This window comes from Oenanthe melanoleuca, chromosome Z (genome assembly GCF_029582105.1).
Source record: "Oenanthe melanoleuca isolate GR-GAL-2019-014 chromosome Z, OMel1.0, whole genome shotgun sequence".
NCBI classification, from domain to species: Eukaryota; Metazoa; Chordata; class Aves; order Passeriformes; family Muscicapidae; genus Oenanthe; species Oenanthe melanoleuca.
The window spans coordinates 63232787-63251608 of NC_079362.1; the positions used below are offsets into that span (position 1 = coordinate 63232787).

The 18822-nt window shown below is 40.6% G+C and overlaps 1 protein-coding gene across 1 annotated transcript in view; it reads left to right on the forward strand.

The window, feature by feature from the left end:
- The window catches only part of PLCXD3 (phosphatidylinositol specific phospholipase C X domain containing 3), a 75728-nt gene extending 57800 nt beyond the window's left edge, over nucleotides 1-17928 (forward strand). The window contains exon 3 of the mRNA XM_056514488.1: nucleotides 14131-17928. Within this exon, the coding sequence (XP_056370463.1) occupies nucleotides 14131-14287 (157 nt within the window). The 3' untranslated portion in view covers nucleotides 14288-17928. The remainder of the gene's footprint in view (nucleotides 1-14130) is intronic.
- The last annotated feature ends 894 nt before the right edge of the window (nucleotides 17929-18822 follow it).

Below are 18822 nucleotides of genomic sequence, written 5' to 3' on the forward strand. Positions count from 1 at the left end.
CAGGGAGGTGATTCAAGACAGCCATCACAGCTTCACTGAGAGCAGGTATTGCCTGGCCAACTTAGTAAGTATCTGTGATGATGGAGTATCCACATCAGTGGACAGGGGATGTCATCTGTGTGAGCTTGTGTAAAGCCTTTGACAGTGGTCCCTCACTACGTCCTTCTCTCTAAATCAGAGAGAGATGGATTTGAGGAATAGACTTTGATGAAAGAGGAATGGCTTGGATAAATATCCAGAGTGTAGTTGCTAACAGCTCAGAGTCCTCCTGATGGACGTCAGTGACAAGTTGTGTCCCTCAGATGACTTTTAAAGGTTCCATTTCAACCCAAACAGTTCAGTTATTCCATGACCTCTTTGCTAAAGTGTTTCTCAGCCAAGTACCTCTCTTCTCTCCATGGGTATTTTACTTTATTGCTGATGCATTCTCTGTAGTCCCCTGGTAAATTTTTACAAGATGTATAATGTATTTTTTAGTCTACCTCTTCCCTGACGGTTAGCAACCATGGCTCATTGCTGTGGAGTTCTCGTTAAATAAAATATGAGATCAATTCAAAAGTTATCAGTATTACTGGAAACATGAGACTTCTCACAATGTCTGCCTATTTTTAGTGCTGATCAAACCAGTAAGAGTGCTCCAAGTCACCAAATAAATTTTTGTTTTTAAAGCTAATTTGAGATCACATCAGTAGTATATTGTTTAATATTTTATTTCCTTTGTTAAGAGTTTGGTCTACAGTTGTTAGTTTTTTAAATGTGACATCAAGTACATGTTTCTGTGAATTTTTTCAACCCAGAGATTACAAAGCCATTGGTTCTTTTTCCCATCAATTTATTGTAAAGTCTACTCTTTTTTTTTCCCTCAGAATGTTCCTTTCAGTGTTTTTCCCCAGGGAAAAGTCTATTTTAGCAAAATACGTCATGTCAAAACATTTCGATTTTCACTCCTAATAATTCTGTCTTGTCTTTAGATTTATGTTATATTCTTAATTACAATATTTAATGCTGTTTCTATATTCACAGCTTTTCATTTTTCTTGGACTTTATTTTGTGGAAAGGCAAACATTTTGGTTTTGCTTTCTAATATGAAACAAAATCAGATTTTGAAATGCTGGAGTTTAACAGAACAGCAGTTCCTGATTTCAGGATCTTGGTTTCACATCTGTTTAGTACCACAGTGGATGTCTGGAACTGAAGCATCCAGCCTTCGCCTGCCCTTGGTAACACAGTTGAGCAAGTGACAGTCTTTTTCTCTCATTCTCAAAATCCATTTTAACTTTGCTCATGACTATTATAACCTACAGTTTTATCTGCTATCTGTAAGGTGAACGCCATCAGCCAAGCAAAGCATCAGTATTATTAACAGTATTAATTGACATGGTGTGCACAATAATAAACAATGTAGAAGGATGGAGTTCTTCAGGAGACTATATTGTCTAAGTAATAATGTGGTGCATTTCAGGGTCCTTTACTTTTTTGCAGGAGAAATAAATCAGAATTTTGATCAGAATTTTTCTCTGAGAAAGTTCAATTGCTTTGTTTTGCCTAGAAGTTAAATGACCCAACTGCCTTCTCTAAAATCTAAAATTATTTGGACTCAAGGCAGGCAGCATATTGGCCAGACATAGCCTAGAGGTGGTTCAGGACTATGCAATATGCAAGAGGCTGACAGCTTTTTGACTGATCCACATTTTGCTGTCCGTCATGTTATGCTGCCATTGATGGTATAATCTCAACTTTTCTAGACTGTTGGCTATAAGGTTAAAAGAAACAATAAGTATTATTGTTAGATTACAAAATGTGCTAGTAATGTGTCAAAAAGGGTGGCCCAGAGATCAGCAGAACTATATAACAAAATGGAAGAAGCAGGTGTTATTTCTGCCAGTGCCTCCCCAAGGCCTTATCTTCTTTAGGCAGAATAGCCCCATCTCTCTCATACTGTATTCATGGAGGTGCTTTAGCTCTCTGATCATCTTTGTGGCCTCCTCTGGATCCAGTCCAACAGGTACATGTCTTTCCTGTGCTGAGGACCTGAGAGCTGGACACAGTGTTCCAGGTGGGGTCTCATGAGGGCAAGGGCATAATTACTTCCCTATTTTTCACACATGGCATGGCCTGATGCAGCTGGTAAATGCCTAATGCAGATGGTAAAGTGTTGAGTGGTGTTTTATCAACTGAAATGGAGTTTGGAAATCAGATATTAAGTTAGACTTGCTAGAAGTACCAGACTGTAGAAATGGTTGCTTTCCTCAAAGAACATGGTTGTCTTTAATTTTGCCACTAAGGACCTTGAATTCTGCTGTAAAGAATAAGGGAGTTTGCTGATAACACAAAGTAAGAGTCTGTCATTGTAAGTGAGGGAAGCTGAGGGGTAACATATAGCAAGACCTGGATGTCCTGCAGTAGTGAGATGAAATTCAGTGGTATAAAATGTAAGGTCATAATGATGGGAGCATGCTCTTGTAGGGCAGGATCTCATCAGCTGGGACTGCCAGGCAAGGTAGCTGCTGTAGTATCACCCGTGGCTGGCTAAATCTTCGCCCTCAGCAGAAACCTTGGCAAAGAAAGGGTGATACCCTCGTGCTATGCACCTAGACATTCACAGCATGCACAGAAAGATGCTGATACTACCATCTGAGGTATGGTAGGATATTTCTTTGGGTGTTCCATGCAACTTTGGTCATCCACGTTCTATGTAGATAAAACTGGCAGAGCTGCAGAGAGGGACCACTAACTAGGATAAACAGGGAGTGAATTATAGAAGACATTGAGAAAACTTGTTTATCCTGGCACAGTGAATCCTGAGATCTTCTGTGATTACCAACTCTCTGTAAATATCATGGGAATAAATACCAGTGAGGGAAAACAGTTTAGGCTAAGGACCAGCATTCTCAACAAGTATACACTGACTAAATAAATTTAGCTGGAAGTGAGAGAAAGGCACCCTAGCAGTGAAGTTTTTCAGCTGGAAAAGTGGGAGTGAGAAAACTGACTGCTTTTAAGATGAGCTTCATCAGCTTTTGGAAGAGGAACAGAGATCACTAGTTATCAAGTTCCTCCCAGACCCCATTCTACAGGAGAATGTTGTGGCTGCTAACCTGCTTTACCAAAGGAAGCTGTGCATGGTCTTGTCCATGGCACTGGCTTTGTCACTGGAGATGGGAGGACAGGACCTCATGATGTTCTATTCCCTGCTGGTCTGCTTGTGGGAGTCCTGGGAGAACTCTGGTATTGAGACATGGGATGGGGACTCTCACCTGGGGGTGGGGAAGCAGGTGCTCTTGCAGTATTCACTCATGACCCCACTGGTTATTGAGGAACCAGAGAAGTCTGTGTTAGGGGCACACCCCCTGATGTGGGACCAGCTTGGCAGAAAAATAACCTGGTGAGCCTTTCTCCACCAGCTGTATCCAGGACAAACATTTCTCACTGTAAAAGAGCAGTGACTATTTTGTAGTATCTCCTGGGTACTGTATTTTGGATAATTATAATTGGCATAGTAAAGGGTTTATCATATGAATGCTTTGGGCTTGTTAATTCTAGGTTGTGAGGAAACCTAAGTAGAAGGAATGAGGAATAGCTCTGGGAAGGCTGCTCCTGGTAAATGATTCACAGCAATGCCCAGGATGCAATTTAGGAGGATAGTGCCTCTGGGATCCAGCTGATTAACAAAGATGGTTTAGCTGTGGGAGTCCAGAGCTAGAAGCCAGAAGATGTATAAATTATAATAAGCAGCTTGATCCTTCTCTGTGGTGAGATGAAGCAGTTTTTGTGGAGGAGTTAATAGGTGTGTTCCTGTGGTCCAGGCTGGGGTTGTGGGGCACCACAGAACTAGAGGTGGCCATGACAGCAGTGAAATAAGCATCTTTATTATATGTGCTGTCAATCCATTTAATACATGCCTTGCAAGGGAAATGATAAAGCCAACCATGCAGATGATGGCTTGGTGAAGAAAAAAAAAAGAGACATCAGGAAGCAGAAGAAGTGATGGCTCAGATGTAGAGAGGTACAGCAGAGAGGAGTTCTTGTGCTAGATGAAATGTGCTGGGAAAACAGAATTGTGAATGTTGTAGATTCTATTTGTGAAAAGGGTACAAACTTGAAGACTAGCTGTATATGAGAAAAATATGTAAGAAAACATTTACGTGCGAATATTTTCAGCCTTAGTGTTTTAGAAATATTGAAGTGTTTTGACAGTTTTAAGAGACCAAGGAGTGAGAAAAGAATGTTTAATTGGCTATACTGAACATGAGCTACACATTTAATATATTTTTAATTAACTGAAAAACTGTGTGTTCCTATGTCATTTTGTTTCCACCATCTAATTTTCTGACTTGTTTTAATCACAACATCATTCAAATCAGAGCTGTAATTATGCCAAATTTCTGTTACTTGGATGTGCTGCCTGAAACCCTTACTATATTCTTTGCTTCTTGCTGTCCAAATAGCAGTAGGGATGAAAAACTATTATTTCTCTTCTTCAGAAATAATTCTTTCTCTTATAATTTTCCATTTAAACTTTCTTAGGTAGATTGTTTCATCATAATCTGTTTCCTGAATGTGTCATGAACAAAGCACATTTTCACCTTTATTCTAAACAGTGAGAAAGTATTAAACTCCTGGGAACACCATTAGATGCATCTCTTTTCTGCGACTTTCTCTTATTTGAATATGGTTACTTTCCTTGCATGTTTCAACTTTGCCTTCCATATGAATTGTTCTGCATATGTCTGTCTGAATAATATATTGTGGAATATACTGAATAAGGTACTAATGCAAACAGTCACCTGCAGATTTGTACTTTTTGGTTGTCTCTGTATTCAATAACAAAGAAGTCAAATATTGGTGAGATTCACTTTCATTTCAAGGTGTCTGCAGGAAAAAACAGTTTTGCAGGCTACACTATTAGTCAGGAAACAAATTTAATATTTTATCTGTTTACTTAAGTAATTTAGATTTGTTGTAGCAACAATTTCAGAGGAAACTGTGCAATGATGTGTAAAATTCTGTTTCAAGTCGTACTGTTCAAGTTCTATACAAGTTGTACAGCAGAGACTTAGTGCTGGCAGTCAGAAGTTTCTTAAATAAACCTTGCCTTTCACCTAGCTGCTTTGCTTTTCTCTGCTAGTGTTACATACCTTTTACTAATTTTTCCTGTTACTCCAAAGCATGATTTTCATAATCACTCTGCTGATTCATCTGTGTTCCAAGGTTCTAGGCAGGGCTAGATGCTTTTAAAAATCACTTCTTCTCCTCTTGTGTGGTAGATTCTCTTTTATTGTCCTCCACATTAAATTTCAGAGTATTTCCTCAATCCACTATCTTCTATTTTTTTCCCCCTCTTAATCTCTGTCTTCTTCCTTGAATCACTCAAATTTTACATTTTCAAGAATGTGAATTTTGTAACACGATGAGGCAGCAGCAGCAAGTGAAACTCTGAAATAGGGAGTAGCTGAACAGTTCTATACTTTGTAGTACCCAAATGAGTTCCTCAGCAGGACAGCTCTGAGAAAGGTCCCAGATAACACATGGTGGCAGCTCCTTGGCTGAGTCTGGTGGAGGAAACCTTGGCTGTGAATGGTCTGGTGCTGGCTACAACGTACATCTGTGACAAAGGAGTTCCAGCTCTGCTGACAGATTCTAATGCCTGATTTGGATGTTTTAATACAGGGATTCAGGTGTAATGGATGTATGAATAAATCATAACTCTTTTTTTAAAGAACTACGAGGTGAGGGAGGAAAAAAAACCCAACCCTGTAGCTGTTCCTTTGATTGATGACAGGTGTTTTCTTCTGTAAAGCAGAAGTTTTCTGTTTCACAGACAGTGGAATAAGTTTCAATTCCAGTTTGCATATTCCATGCATTTGTCATTTATGTGAATTTTGTAATGTTTCTTGAGCACCCAGATTTCTATGTGGAACTGAGAGCAGGACCAGCTGTCCCACACAGATAAAATATTCCTTATCCGGGTACCTGTGTTAATGCGTGTCCAAGCTTGGTGTTTGTGCAGAAGGAGGTTGAAAGGGATGATGACTGAATACCACTCTGACCCCCCTGATCACCACTCTGTGATCTCCAAGAGAAAACTGATTAACATAGAATCATAGTATGGTTGGTGTTGTAAGAGACCTTTTAAAGGTCATCCTGTGCCAGCTCCCTGCCATGGGCAGGTGCACCTTCCACTAGATTTGATTGCTCAAAGCCCTGTCCAAACTGGACTTGAACACTCCCAGGTATGGGGCATCTGTAACTTCTCTGTTTTGGTGCCTCACCACCTTCATGGTGAAAAATTAGTTCCCTAACATATAATCTAAACTTGCTCTTTTTCAGTTTGAAGCCACTCTTGTGTCCTTTCACTCCATGCCCTTGTGAAGAATCCATGTTCAGCTTTCCTATAGGCCTCATTTAGGTATTGGAATGTGCTCTGTGGTCTCCCTAAAGCCTTCTCTTCATGCTGAACCATCCCAATTCTCTCAGACTGTGTTCATAGGAGAGGTACTCCAGCCTTATGCTTCATCTTCATGGCCTCCTCTGGACTTACTCCAAGGTCCATTTCCTTCTTATCTGGGGGGCTCCAGACCTGGATGCAGCAGTCCAGGTGGGGTTTCACCCCAGTGGAGCTGAGGGGCAGAATCCCCAGAATCCTCCAGCCTCCTAACCACACTGCTCTGGATGCAGCCCAGATTGGCTTTCTGGGCTGCGAGTGCACATTGTTGAGTCATGTTGAGCTTCTTATCCACCAACACCCCCAAAAGCATCCCTGCAGGATTTCTCTCAATCCCATCAGCTCCCAGCCTGGGAGTTGCCCTGACCCATGTGCAGAACCTTGGATTTGACCTTGATCTTCATGAGGTTTGTAGAGACCTGCCTCTCAAGCCTATCAAGGTCCCCCTGAATGCCATCCCCTTCCCTCCAGTGTGCTGACTGCCCCACACAGCTTAGTGTCATCAGCAAACTTGCTGAGGGAACCCTCAATCTCACTGTCCATGCGACCAACAAAGATCAACTTCACCTGTCCCAGTATCAACCCTTGGGGAACACCACTTGACACAGCTTTCCACCTGCACATTAGCCGTTGACCACAGTTCTTTAAGTGTGACTCTCCAGCCAGTTTCTTATTCACCAAGTGATACATCCACCAAATCTATGTCTCTTCAGTTTAATGACAAGGATATCATGACCATGTCAAATGCTTTGCTCAGCTCCAGATTAGAGAAGCAGCTGATGAGCTCGTCTAATTTGATCTGCTGAATCACTGAGAAAAACCAGCCTTTGAACAGAGACGTCCTCATAGCAAGTATAGTAGTATTTTTCCTTTAAATACTTTGGCTATTGTGTATTTCCCATACAAGGTTAACTACATGTTTTACAAGCCTTTTTCAGTCATAATGTAAAAGCTAAACACTAGGGTTTGTATGGCAGCAGCTCAAACTTTTAGCTTTGTCTTTGCCACTTCAGTTCCCTACTGCATGAACCAAGAGAGTAGCCAAAAACTTATCTCCTTAATGAGATATTTTATACTACAGAGTCCACTGAGTCCTTTTCCTGCTGCCTGCATTCCTAATGCTATTAGTTAATGCTCCAGATGCAAAGGCTTAAAACAGAGAATAAGGGAGAAATGGAGTGTTGAACATTAATTACCTCCAGAAACCACCATTTGCTGCTATTAGATATCCCATTGCATTTTTGTACAAGATGTAGGTTAAAAATTTAGCTGAAATATTTTTTGAAGGGAGGGCAGGAATATTCCTTTTGAGCTCATTTCTGCCGCCCTTTATAAATGAAACCCAGAAAGCCAACACCAGTTCAATCTGAGAAGGAAGACATCTGGCCCTGGTGACTCTGCAGAGTATGCTGCTAAGGTAATTACATTAAAAGATTCATCTGTTCCTGGCGTGCTTTTCTGTGTCATTTGAATAGTTGCATTTCCAAATTGTATGAAGCAATTGAGGATGACTGAATTACAGACAAGGTTTTCAGAAGAATAAATTCAAGGTTACTAGATATTAATCTACGTAGTTCTTACAACATGGCAGCTCACTTACAGTAATGTTCACTCAGGATCCACAGAAGGAAATTCCCAAATTCAATGTTGCCCAAATTTTATGATTTGTGTCAATCTGACCTTGATGGTCCCAATTTTATGACAATGCTACTGCTGCCTAAAGAGGATTCAAGGGATGTGAAAGTGCATCTGAGGAGTTCCTTTCCAGGCTTTTTGTGCTGAACTCATGTAAATCTCTGTGCTTCAGTTCAATTCTTCCTTGTTTGTCATATCTCAATAGTTAGTGAGGACCTAGCAAACCAAAACTTGTCAATGAATCAGGGATAGAGGGAGAGCAAAACCACTTGATTGTTTCTGTTAATTCAGACCATTTCCATGTGCTGTATTAATTGTGCCTCTACAGGTCTATTAGCACAACTGAGAGAATTGTAAATTTTGATGAGGGAGTGGAAACAAACAGCTGGCATATAAAAGAGGAGGACCTTTTAAAGTAGTTTTGCCACAAAGAAAATTATGGTAGAATGATGTAGCGTGGAATGGTACCTAAGGCTCATCCTTTGCAGGAAACTTATTTACAGATGCAGAGTAAATCTTTAGCAGGAGCAGAGTGAGGTCATGGGTGAACACTTGAGCAGTGTCCCACAACACCATCATTTCTGGGTACTCCAGTTGAAGCTAATGAGGATGTATAAGAATATCTGTATTGGGGTGCTCTGAATACACAGAGAAGTTGTGATATCTCTCTTACTGGGGGCTTGTAAGTAGATTAAGCTGAATCAGGAGTGGTTTGTGCATCAGATCACTGATCTTTGTGCAGTTGATTTCTTCAGAGTGGGCTGGATGAACTTGGATTACTTATCAAAGTTCTTTGTAGTTGTGATTTTTGTGCTTCACTGACACGCGGGAAATCCACTGCTCCCACTGGAGCGATTAATTCTCAGCATCCTTGAAAAGCCAAGGTGAGCATATGCTGAATTATGGTTCTGGAATTCAGTGTTGTTGCAGACAGTGGTAAAATTGAATGGAGGGGGGAAAATTGAGGAATATAGGGACTCCTGCAAGCACAGCCTCCTGCAGAGGGGTGCTGGTTTTGTTCAGCAGAAACACCGATTTGCAAAAGGCTGCAGGAAGCAGGGTGTGTGCTTCAATGGAGAGAGAAGAAATGCCACATGTCACTTTGCCCTGAGCATGGAGACCTGCTGCAGTTCTCACTGGTGTTACTGGGAATGGGCACTTAATGCTCGGCAGCATCACACCCTGTAAATGGGACCAATTTCTCACTGTGGATTAGGTTGTACTGACTCCCTGCACTCCAGAAGAAAACCTGTTCTCTGCCTTTAGTGATCAAACTCTTGTTAATCATGAATAGCCAGTCTGTTTTGTGTTTGTGGAATTGCTTTTCCTTCTCCTCTCCTCTGAAAGCTCTGCAGAAAGGAGCGGCTGTTCCGCCATGGGAGGTCCTGTCTTACAGCACTGCTGTCATTAGTCTTCTGTCACATTGTCAGGCTTTCATGACTCAGGCATTAAAAAAACCAAATAACCAGCTCTCTTTCTGAACTAAAATAGCCTAAGAACAGTTTTCTAAAAGCAAATCTTAATACAACTAATTAGGTCATATTTTCTTTCTGAAAGCTTTTAATGGGACTCATGATTTTACTGCTTGAACTGAAGCAACTTGAATGCTTAATTATTATTTTTTAAACAAAATTCAATGCTATTGAAGTCCACTTGAGAGCTTTGATAGATGAAAAAAAAAGAAAAAAGAGTTCTTGAATATTCAGTAACTTTAAAAAGGGCTATGCCTGTTTTGTAGTTGAGGTCAGTATTTCTCAGCAGATCGCCTTTAATGCATCAGAAAATGATTCTTGAACTGAAAAGAAAATCTTTAAAATAAATATATGTGCACATTTCTGCTTATATAAGCGAGCAAGCAGAACAGGGAAAATAGAGGTAATAAAATAAGTGTCAAAGCTAAGCCTAAATTTTACTGTGCTGTAAATGAAAATTGCTGTAGCAATGCTATATAAAAAAGTATATGGCTCCCCCCCTCCCCCAAAAAAAAAAAAAAAAAAAAGGCTGAAAATGGTGATGTAGGGCATGCTTGCAGTCGTGGTGTAAACCATCCTGATACGTGGGTCATGCCCAAATTATGACTGAGCTAGTGAGGTGCCACCTGAGATAAAAGCTTGGGTCTCAGAAGAAATACAGTAACATCAAGTATCTCCGTGTGACTTTGCATTGTCTTGCATTGGTAGGTCCCTACTCCCCTACTCTACCTCTTCTCATGCAGTCTTTGCCAGGTGGAAATGCTGCTCCAGAAGGCAGCTGGGCACATCACTGGGTGGTGGATCTGTCTGCTTATGTGGAGGTGCAGTGGTGGTGGTGGGGCTGGACCACAGCCCTTCCCATGAGGTCTTCCCACATCCATCAGTCACAGTGGCATTACTGCCACCATCCTGGCAGTGAGGGGCAGCTGTTTGGTACCTCCTAATTTCCAGCTAGTGAAAAGAAATGAGATACTCTACATATTCCTTCAGGCCAGAAAATTTATTGCCAAGATTACTGATCTCAATCCATGATTAAACTGAGGTAACATGCCGTTCACCTCTTTCCCTGCCAGCACTCAAGCACCCCAGCCTTGTGTCTTTGCTCTCCCTACACTACTGGTGCCATTAACCCCTCTGCTTCCACCAGGGATGTGGAAAAACAAATTGACTTCAGATGCTGGTTTGTGGGGCAGTGCTGCACTGACCTGGCAGGGTCAGATCTAGCCAACTCCAACCCAGGTCAGAGGAGCTACAGCAGGATGAAAACAGTGTCCCAGGAAGTGAGGTAAGAGAGGACTCCTCTCCTTCTCCTGGCACAGCTCTTGTGCAGGAGCACACCTACTCTCCTCCCTGGCTCTATGCAAAGACAAGCAGCACCTTCTGTGAATGTGGCTCTGGGTTACATCATGGCTTGGAGCCCACAGGGGTTAGAAACGATTCCTTGTGAGAACTGGGATTGTGGCCATAAGGGCTGGACTCTACCAGCTGTGGAAGGCACCCTAAAGCACAGATATCCCTCTAAGGAGAGCCAGAACCTGCCTAACACAGAGGCAGTGATGCTCTTAAGAGTTTGCAGGCTGAGAGGCTTCTGTGTATATGCTCACGCATAAAATAATTTCTTACCACCCCAGCAAGATGGATTGAGTTTGTGTGACATGGTTTTGGTAGTGGGGGTGTTACAGGGGTGGCTTCTGTGAGAAGCTTCTAGAAGCTTCCTCCATGTCTGATAAAGAATTACATAAGAATATCCATGAAGACCTACGGTACATACTGGGCTTTTGTGAGCTCAGTCATGTAGGTGGTTTGTTCACCCAACTAAAACCCTTGGTGAGAACAATCACTAGTTTGAGGCACAATTTGGAAATTACAAGGCAGGGTGAGCAAGGTTTGTACTGCTACCACAAAGGCACCCCAAGGAATATTAAAGCAAGCTTATTCTAATAATTATTGTGAGCATTTGAGGTACACACTGAAGCTGAGTAACATGTGGTTTCTTAGAATCATTGGTGTAATCCACTATCAAGATGGCACATGGGGAAGAGATTATTTCTATGGTTTTTGTACTAACTTCTGTCATTAACAGAGTTATAGAACCTACATCAAATCTTTAAGGTCAGTGGAATCTTTTCTTTAGCTATCTTTTTTTTTTAATAGGATTATGTTATTTGGCTTTGCTAATGCAAATTAGCTTTTTGTTTGATAATGTGATTCATTTCTGACTTATCTTTAAATGATCTCTAGTCTCAAGAAGAAAATATTTCCGTGACTTTATCTAGCAATTCACATATGAGAGGGTCATGCAACTGTGTCCTATGTGAAATATCAGTAAAACAAAAATAACCCATTTAACTAACCAAGCCAACTGTGGATTAAATGGCAAGGCAGCTGACTTTAGCACTAATCAAAAGAAGGCATGATTATTTGGTGGAGTCTGACTTACTATGAACACATTAAGAAACGGAAAATAGTATTTTGGTCAATATGGGTAAGTGTATGGACAGCAAACTGCATGGTAAGAAGAAATAATTACATCAGAACCAGCTTCAGTACAAGTAAAAAACACCTAAAGAAGTTAATTATGCTTCAAGGGGGAGTAAAATATCGAGGTTATGAACTTATGTGGAGGGAGGGAGGGAGTCAGGGATGGAGGCAGGGATGGAGGCAGGGATGGAGGAAGGGAGGCAGGGAGGGAGGGAGGGAGGAAGGAAGGATTCCAGGAAGGAAGGATTCCAGGAAGGAAGGAAGGATTCCAGGAAGGAAGGAAGGAGCCTACAATCAATGAATCAGTTCACCTTTGACCTTGTATTCTGCACAGAGTACAGCAGTACCTTTCACATGTGAAGATGCAGTGGAGTTTACAGCTGCCTTTTATCACCTGGATGGTCTGTGCAGCTCTGCTAAGATCTGTCCTGGTTCTGGCTGCTTGCAGATCTTTTCAAGCAGTCCAGATGTTGCCAGGTATTTAACACCTGACCCATGTCCTGTTACATTTCTATAGGAGTGCAGTGTTTCAGGATTACATAAACTTACATCTAAAGGTGCTGCCTGGGTTCATAAACAGCAGAATGCTTGAATTTGGTTTTATGAACTGGTGTACATACATACAATGCTTCAGTCATACTGAATCAACGACTGAAACAAAAATTATTGCCAATATGTGGATCTCATAGTAGGTTAAATACATTTTGGTAAAATAAAACTTCGGTATTCTGTGAAATCATAGAGAGGAATAATTTTAGCTGCTTGGGTTTTATTCTGTATTAAATTATTTTTTAAATTGACTAATTCTAGTAGCCACTGACAAGTACAATCTCTGTCTGCTAATAGTTCTCTTTTCTTTAGATCTGTTTTCTAAAGCTTTTGAGAAAACATATAGGTTCAACATGTTCTCCTTTATTTAAATTACTATCAGACCAAAATTTTCCATGTACCTTGTATCTGTGAAAAGTACTGCACAACATGCTGGTTATGGGGAAATCACAGATTTATAGATCTTAGAGCAAAGGAAGAACACAGTGTTCATCTAAACTGACTGCAGCCCTGCCCAGACCTTAGGTTCTTTTATTTAACTCAGCAGCTTGAAGTTGACCAAAAGTATAATTTCAGAATGATACCCAGGGTTGATTTTAAGACTCAGAGTGCTGCAGAGTTTGTCACAGTTATTGGGATTTTGTACCAATGGTCAATTACCCTTTCTCTGAAAAATGCCCTTTCTCTGAAAAATACCTTTTCTCTGAAAAATGTGTACTCTATTTTTTTTTTAACTCTGTTAAATTCTCTCCTCTATAGACTGGATTTTGCTGCTTGGCTGCCTCAGCAGGACTAAGGAATCTTTTATTTTTCTTACAGATGTTTCTTGTGATTGTTAGTTTATATTTTTGCATAAAATGGCAGAAAAATTTATTGATATTCAGAAACACAGGCAGATATCCTTTAGACCCCAGTATTCCTGTGGTAAGGAACTGACATAAATAAAATCTGCCATCTTAGAAAAGAGTTGATATGATTATGGTGCTATTTCAGTTGCTAACCACTGATTTATGATTTAGTCTAAATAATTTATGACTTGTGTATAAATAGTGATGAAAAAAGGGTTTTTTGATATATGCTATATTTTTACTGAAGAAATCATGGTTGTTTCTGTGTTTCTCAAAATACTATTTGCAGCATTTCCTTGAGTGTGCAAAACATGCTTTGCAAATGGCTTGAGTCTCTGTTACTTGTTTTTCCATAAGCAATTCCTTTGGAGTCATATGGCCAGATGATATCAAAAAGTATCTGGCCCATGGTCCAGGTTTGCCTTGTGCTAGGCAAAATCAGTAATTACTCTAAGCCTGCATGATCTTCATTCCATTCTTCTCTACTGAGAAGCTGAAGTGCAATCAACATATTATTTCCCCAGAGAATGAAAATTAGAAAGTTTTAAAAAAGCTTGAGCAGCAACCTGTGTCCTGTCTCACTTGGTTTCTTTCCCTTAGGAACCAAGTAAGACCAGTGGGAGACACTGTCAGTAAATCCTGCCTTGATGCATTTGCCTAACTGATTTATGAGTAATTATTGTTCCTCTTTTCTCCTTAGGGCTCTTCCTGCAATGATGGAGTGGGTCCGAACTCAGAAAGCAGGAGAGAGTGGTGTGAATATTATCACTGCAGATTTTGTAGAACTTGGTGACTTTATCAGCACAGTCATAAAGCTCAACTACTCTCTGGATGAAGGTGAAGATGACACTACTTGATAGTACTGTGATATGTGTGTTGTTGTGTTATTCAGAATTTGAAAAAAAAGAAAGATTGTATTCTAAAAGGATTATATTGTAAAACACTCATCTTGTAACACACTGAGGTGTTTAGGGCTTTAGTGGGTGGGCATAAGGGAAATGTTTTCATCATTTATTATCATTTTTCATATTTGTGTTTAATGTGAAGAGCAAAACTCAACATGTTTACAGTGTTTGATAAAAGAAGGCCATGTACAGGTTCTCCATGAGGTACCAAATGTGATTCATGTGTCTTCTGTGGTTATGAACAGTGCCAAGAAATTTGTTGTTTTCAGAGCAAGGGGATGTATATATTGTCCTCCTCCTGCTCACAGCAGGATTCTCAATGGTGTGAGCATTGCACCAGATGACTGAGGACAGTATATCTGGCATGAAAATTTTAAGCTGCTACATTTCATCTGTTAGGTGGTTTAACTAATCATATTTGTCAATGAGCTGCAGGTTTAAATGCCTTTGTAACGTAAATCCAAAGTCGTGCTTCTAACACATGCATAACCAGTGGACAGTAAACATGATGTGCTATGTACCATAATCAGCAGACAGTAAACATGATGTACTGTGTAGCTTGCACAAAGCACAGATGAAATCCTGCTTGCTTTTCATTCTCAAAATGGGGGTTTCCAATGTCTCTGCCTCAGGTCAAGCCAGCAGATATGTGATACTGGCCTCACTCTGTAATCACAGAGTTGCCTGGGTTGGATCCTTAAAGATCATCTAGTTCCAGCACCCTGGCCATCGGCAGGACACTTTTCCCTAGACCAAGTTGCTCAGAGCTCCATCCAGCCTGGTGTTACACACTTCCAGGCATGTGGCATCCACAACTTCTCTTGGCAACATGTTCTAGTGCCTCAGTCACTCTCACAGCAAAGAATTTTTTCCTAATATCTAATCTAAACCTATTCTCAGTCTGAAGCCATTCCCCCCCTGCCTGTCACTACATGCCCTTGTAAAATGTTTCTCTCCACCTTTCCTGTAGACTCCCATCAGGTACGGCACGGCCAAAATTAGGTCAGCCCGAAGCCTTCTCTTCTCCAGACTGAACAATTCCAATTCTCAGCCTTTCCTCAGAGGAGAGGTGCTCCATCCCTCTAATCAACTTCATGGCCTCTTCTGGGGTCAGTTCCAGCAGGTCCCTGTCCCTTCTGTGCAGGGACCCCAGCTCTGGCTGCAGTGCTCCAGGTGGGTCTCACAGAGCAGAGCAGAGGGGCAGAATCCCCTCCCTGCCCTGCTGCCCACGGGGCTCTGGATGCAGCCCAGGACACGTTTGGCTCTCTGGGCTGTGAGTGCCATGGCTGGGGCATGTCCAGCCTCTCACCCACAGCACCCCCAAGTCCTTCTGGGCAGGGCTGGGCTGGGGCTGTTCATGCCCAGCCTGTGCTGATACTGGGGGCTGCCTGTGCACTTAGTTATGTTAAACCATATGAAATTCCCATGGGCGACTTCTCCAGCTTGTCCAGATCCCTCTGGATGCATCTCATCCTTCAGGTGTGTCAGTAGCACCACCCAGCTTGGTGTCATCTGCTAATTTGCTGAGGGTGCACTCGATTCCTTCATCTATGTCATTAATGGAGATATTAAATAACACTGGTCACAATATGAACCTCTAAGGGACAGCTACTGGTGCGTATTTTCCCTGGTCCAGCAGGAACACAGTTAGGCCAGCTTTGAGCACCACTTCTTCCCAGGATTAATCTTATGTAAGAGCCTGATCCTGTATCCATTGGACAGGAAAACATCTGTGTTTAGCATGGATTGAGCATAAGGTAAGTGTGTTGTGCGTGCTAATGATGTGCAGTAAGTATTTTATCCCATGGTGGAAACCTGATTTCTGCAAGACTGAAACTGCACTTAAAAATAGGTGCAGTCTAAGCTTCTCTTTAAGGCAGCTATGAACAGAACACTTTTCCACTGATTACAAAAAATCAGCGCCAGTTTCATCAGTGAAAAGTTCCTGTACTAAAGAGTGTACTAGTTCAATTCTAGCTAATAGCAGTACTCTGTAGTCCTTAAATTGTCTGTGGGATATAATACTGCATAACACAAGATTGAAAATCTACTCAGTGGCACTGTTCCAGCAACAAAATCACTGATCATCCTAGTTTTAAAGAAACATATATAAAAAATAAATGGAAAACTCAGTAATTTATAAAATGAGAGCATTGCAACTGTGTGATACCTAACTGAATAAAATACAGGCAGTCTTATCTCATGGACATATCAATACATGGGTACACAACTTTGGAAAATAAAACATCTCATCTGCACAAAACAATAGATGCCATAAAATCTTACAAGGAAATGCTCTTTGAAATATTGCAGGGATTTATGGGATAGAGTTAATGGAAAATTTCTGTTGATATTATCAGAACTTCTGGTTGAGTGAGAAGAGAAAATTGCACCATATAGTCCATTGCTATTTTCTGTCAGATGATGATGACTACTATCTCCCATCAGAGTTTAGACATTCAGAAATGGTCATATTGAACAGCTGGGTAACTATTGAACACATAGGCATCATGGGGGGTTTGTGGCTTTAGTTTAGGGAGTGGAATAAACAGAACACTTCCAGCTAATTTGTACTGAGAGGGTGCCTTGGAAAAAGTGTATGCACATGTGAGTGTAGAGTAAAGAATAATTTAAGTGTATGTAGTGTAATGACACATTTAACTGTATGTGTATAACACAGATGTTCTTGTAGACTTGCATAATGATCTTTGGGGTTCTGGACAGGACTACTATAAATTTGGTTGAAAAAAACCCATGCAGCTGTTATGAAGTCATTATGGCTCTTTCAGCAGCATTCTCCTCTGTATAGGTTAGGACTGTATGAGTCATCCTAAATTAAATCTGTGATCTAAGCTAGTTAGGTTTTTTATGGCATTTGAAATTCATCCACACTGCACAACAAATTTACCTAGAGTCACAAGTTATGGTTTTGTGGGACAAGGGGTATGACTTTAATGCTTTACCCACAACTAAGCAAGTTATGGATTCGCTTGATAGATTTTGTTTCTGATTTCCACAGGCTCTCCAAGTAAAATTTATGTAACAGGCATATAAAATTAAACATGAAAATAAATTATTGAATCCACACCTATGTGAGTGTCCTACATAAATATGTGAAAATGTTTGCATATTTATTGGCAGTATGGTGTGAAACACTCTTTTTTCCATTTAGCTGGAGTTGGTTGTTTCCAGACTCCTCTAGTGATTCTTCAGCTGCTTAAATATAGTCAGAAGAGTTATTCTATCCTTCCAATACAGTAAAGTGATCCAAATCCTTGGGTGGAGTGAAAATTAGGCTTTTTTTTTTTGCTTTTTTTTTTTTTTTTTTTTTTCCCCTTGGATTCTGGCTGAAATTCTGTTGCATCTGAGAGCATCAACACCAGATTTCTGCTGGTGCCCCTGCTCAAACACACCCCAGACACACTAGGCTTTTCGCTTACTCAGAGGTGTACTCAAGGCAAGTGCTTTGCTGTATTTTAAAAAGTGTATGTGTGTGTGCCTGTATATATGAATAAGTATAGAGCTATCTAGAGTTTGTTAGCATTGTTATGAAATGTTTGCTTAGTGTCAACTTTATTCTAATTCTTGTTTGGAAATAAATAGAAAATAAAAGCAAAGCAAAAAAAAAATCCTCTGACAAGAAACAATAATAGACAAATTGTAACATTTGTCCATTAATGGAGAAGAATACAAAATGTTAAATTCTGGTCAGAAAAAAAATGTTTTCATTTAGCTGTTGATCTTTCTATTGGAGAAGCACAGCACTTTATGGTAGGAACAGGTAAACAAACTTGCCTTAATTACAAAAAGAAAAAAGTGCATGTGGGGATATACTATCCATGCTCTTCTGAAGATTTCATCTGTGAGGGCCTAAAACTGTAAGTCCTGATGGAGATGCACTCCCTGTTGATGTTGTTTGGGGATCTTGCCAAAAAAGAACAAGCCAGAGAGTACTATGCAGCACAACTGGACCATTCACGAGCCCAGTTTTGCCACCCATATGCAGCTAAAATTGTCTTTGATTTCAATCAGAAATGAGCTTGGAGGGTTGGGTCAGATTCTGATATTCTGATCCCATTAACTTGGAAGGTTTCTTCACAGTGTATTGTGAAGAATCTTGCGTGGGAAATTAGTTGGCCATCAAACCAATAGTTTTCCATCAAGGAAAAAACACCTGTCTACACTATTGATCTGTATAAGCATCTACTTTCATGTCACTCACTGACAAAACATTTTTTTCGCTTCTTCTGCTTCTTTTCTTCCTCACTATGTTCATCATGTGTACATCAAGTGCTGTTGTTTTCTGGCAGCTTCATGTGTTTACCTGACCATTTCTTTTCACCCATACTTGAAAAATGGTGACTGTGCTGCACACAGAATGTTTCAGCTGTGTAAACACACCTGGCTCCATTTTTCAGCTTGCACGTGCTGAGACATCTTCGTTCCACACTGATCTAACCTGCAGAAATCCAGTCCAAACAGGAGGT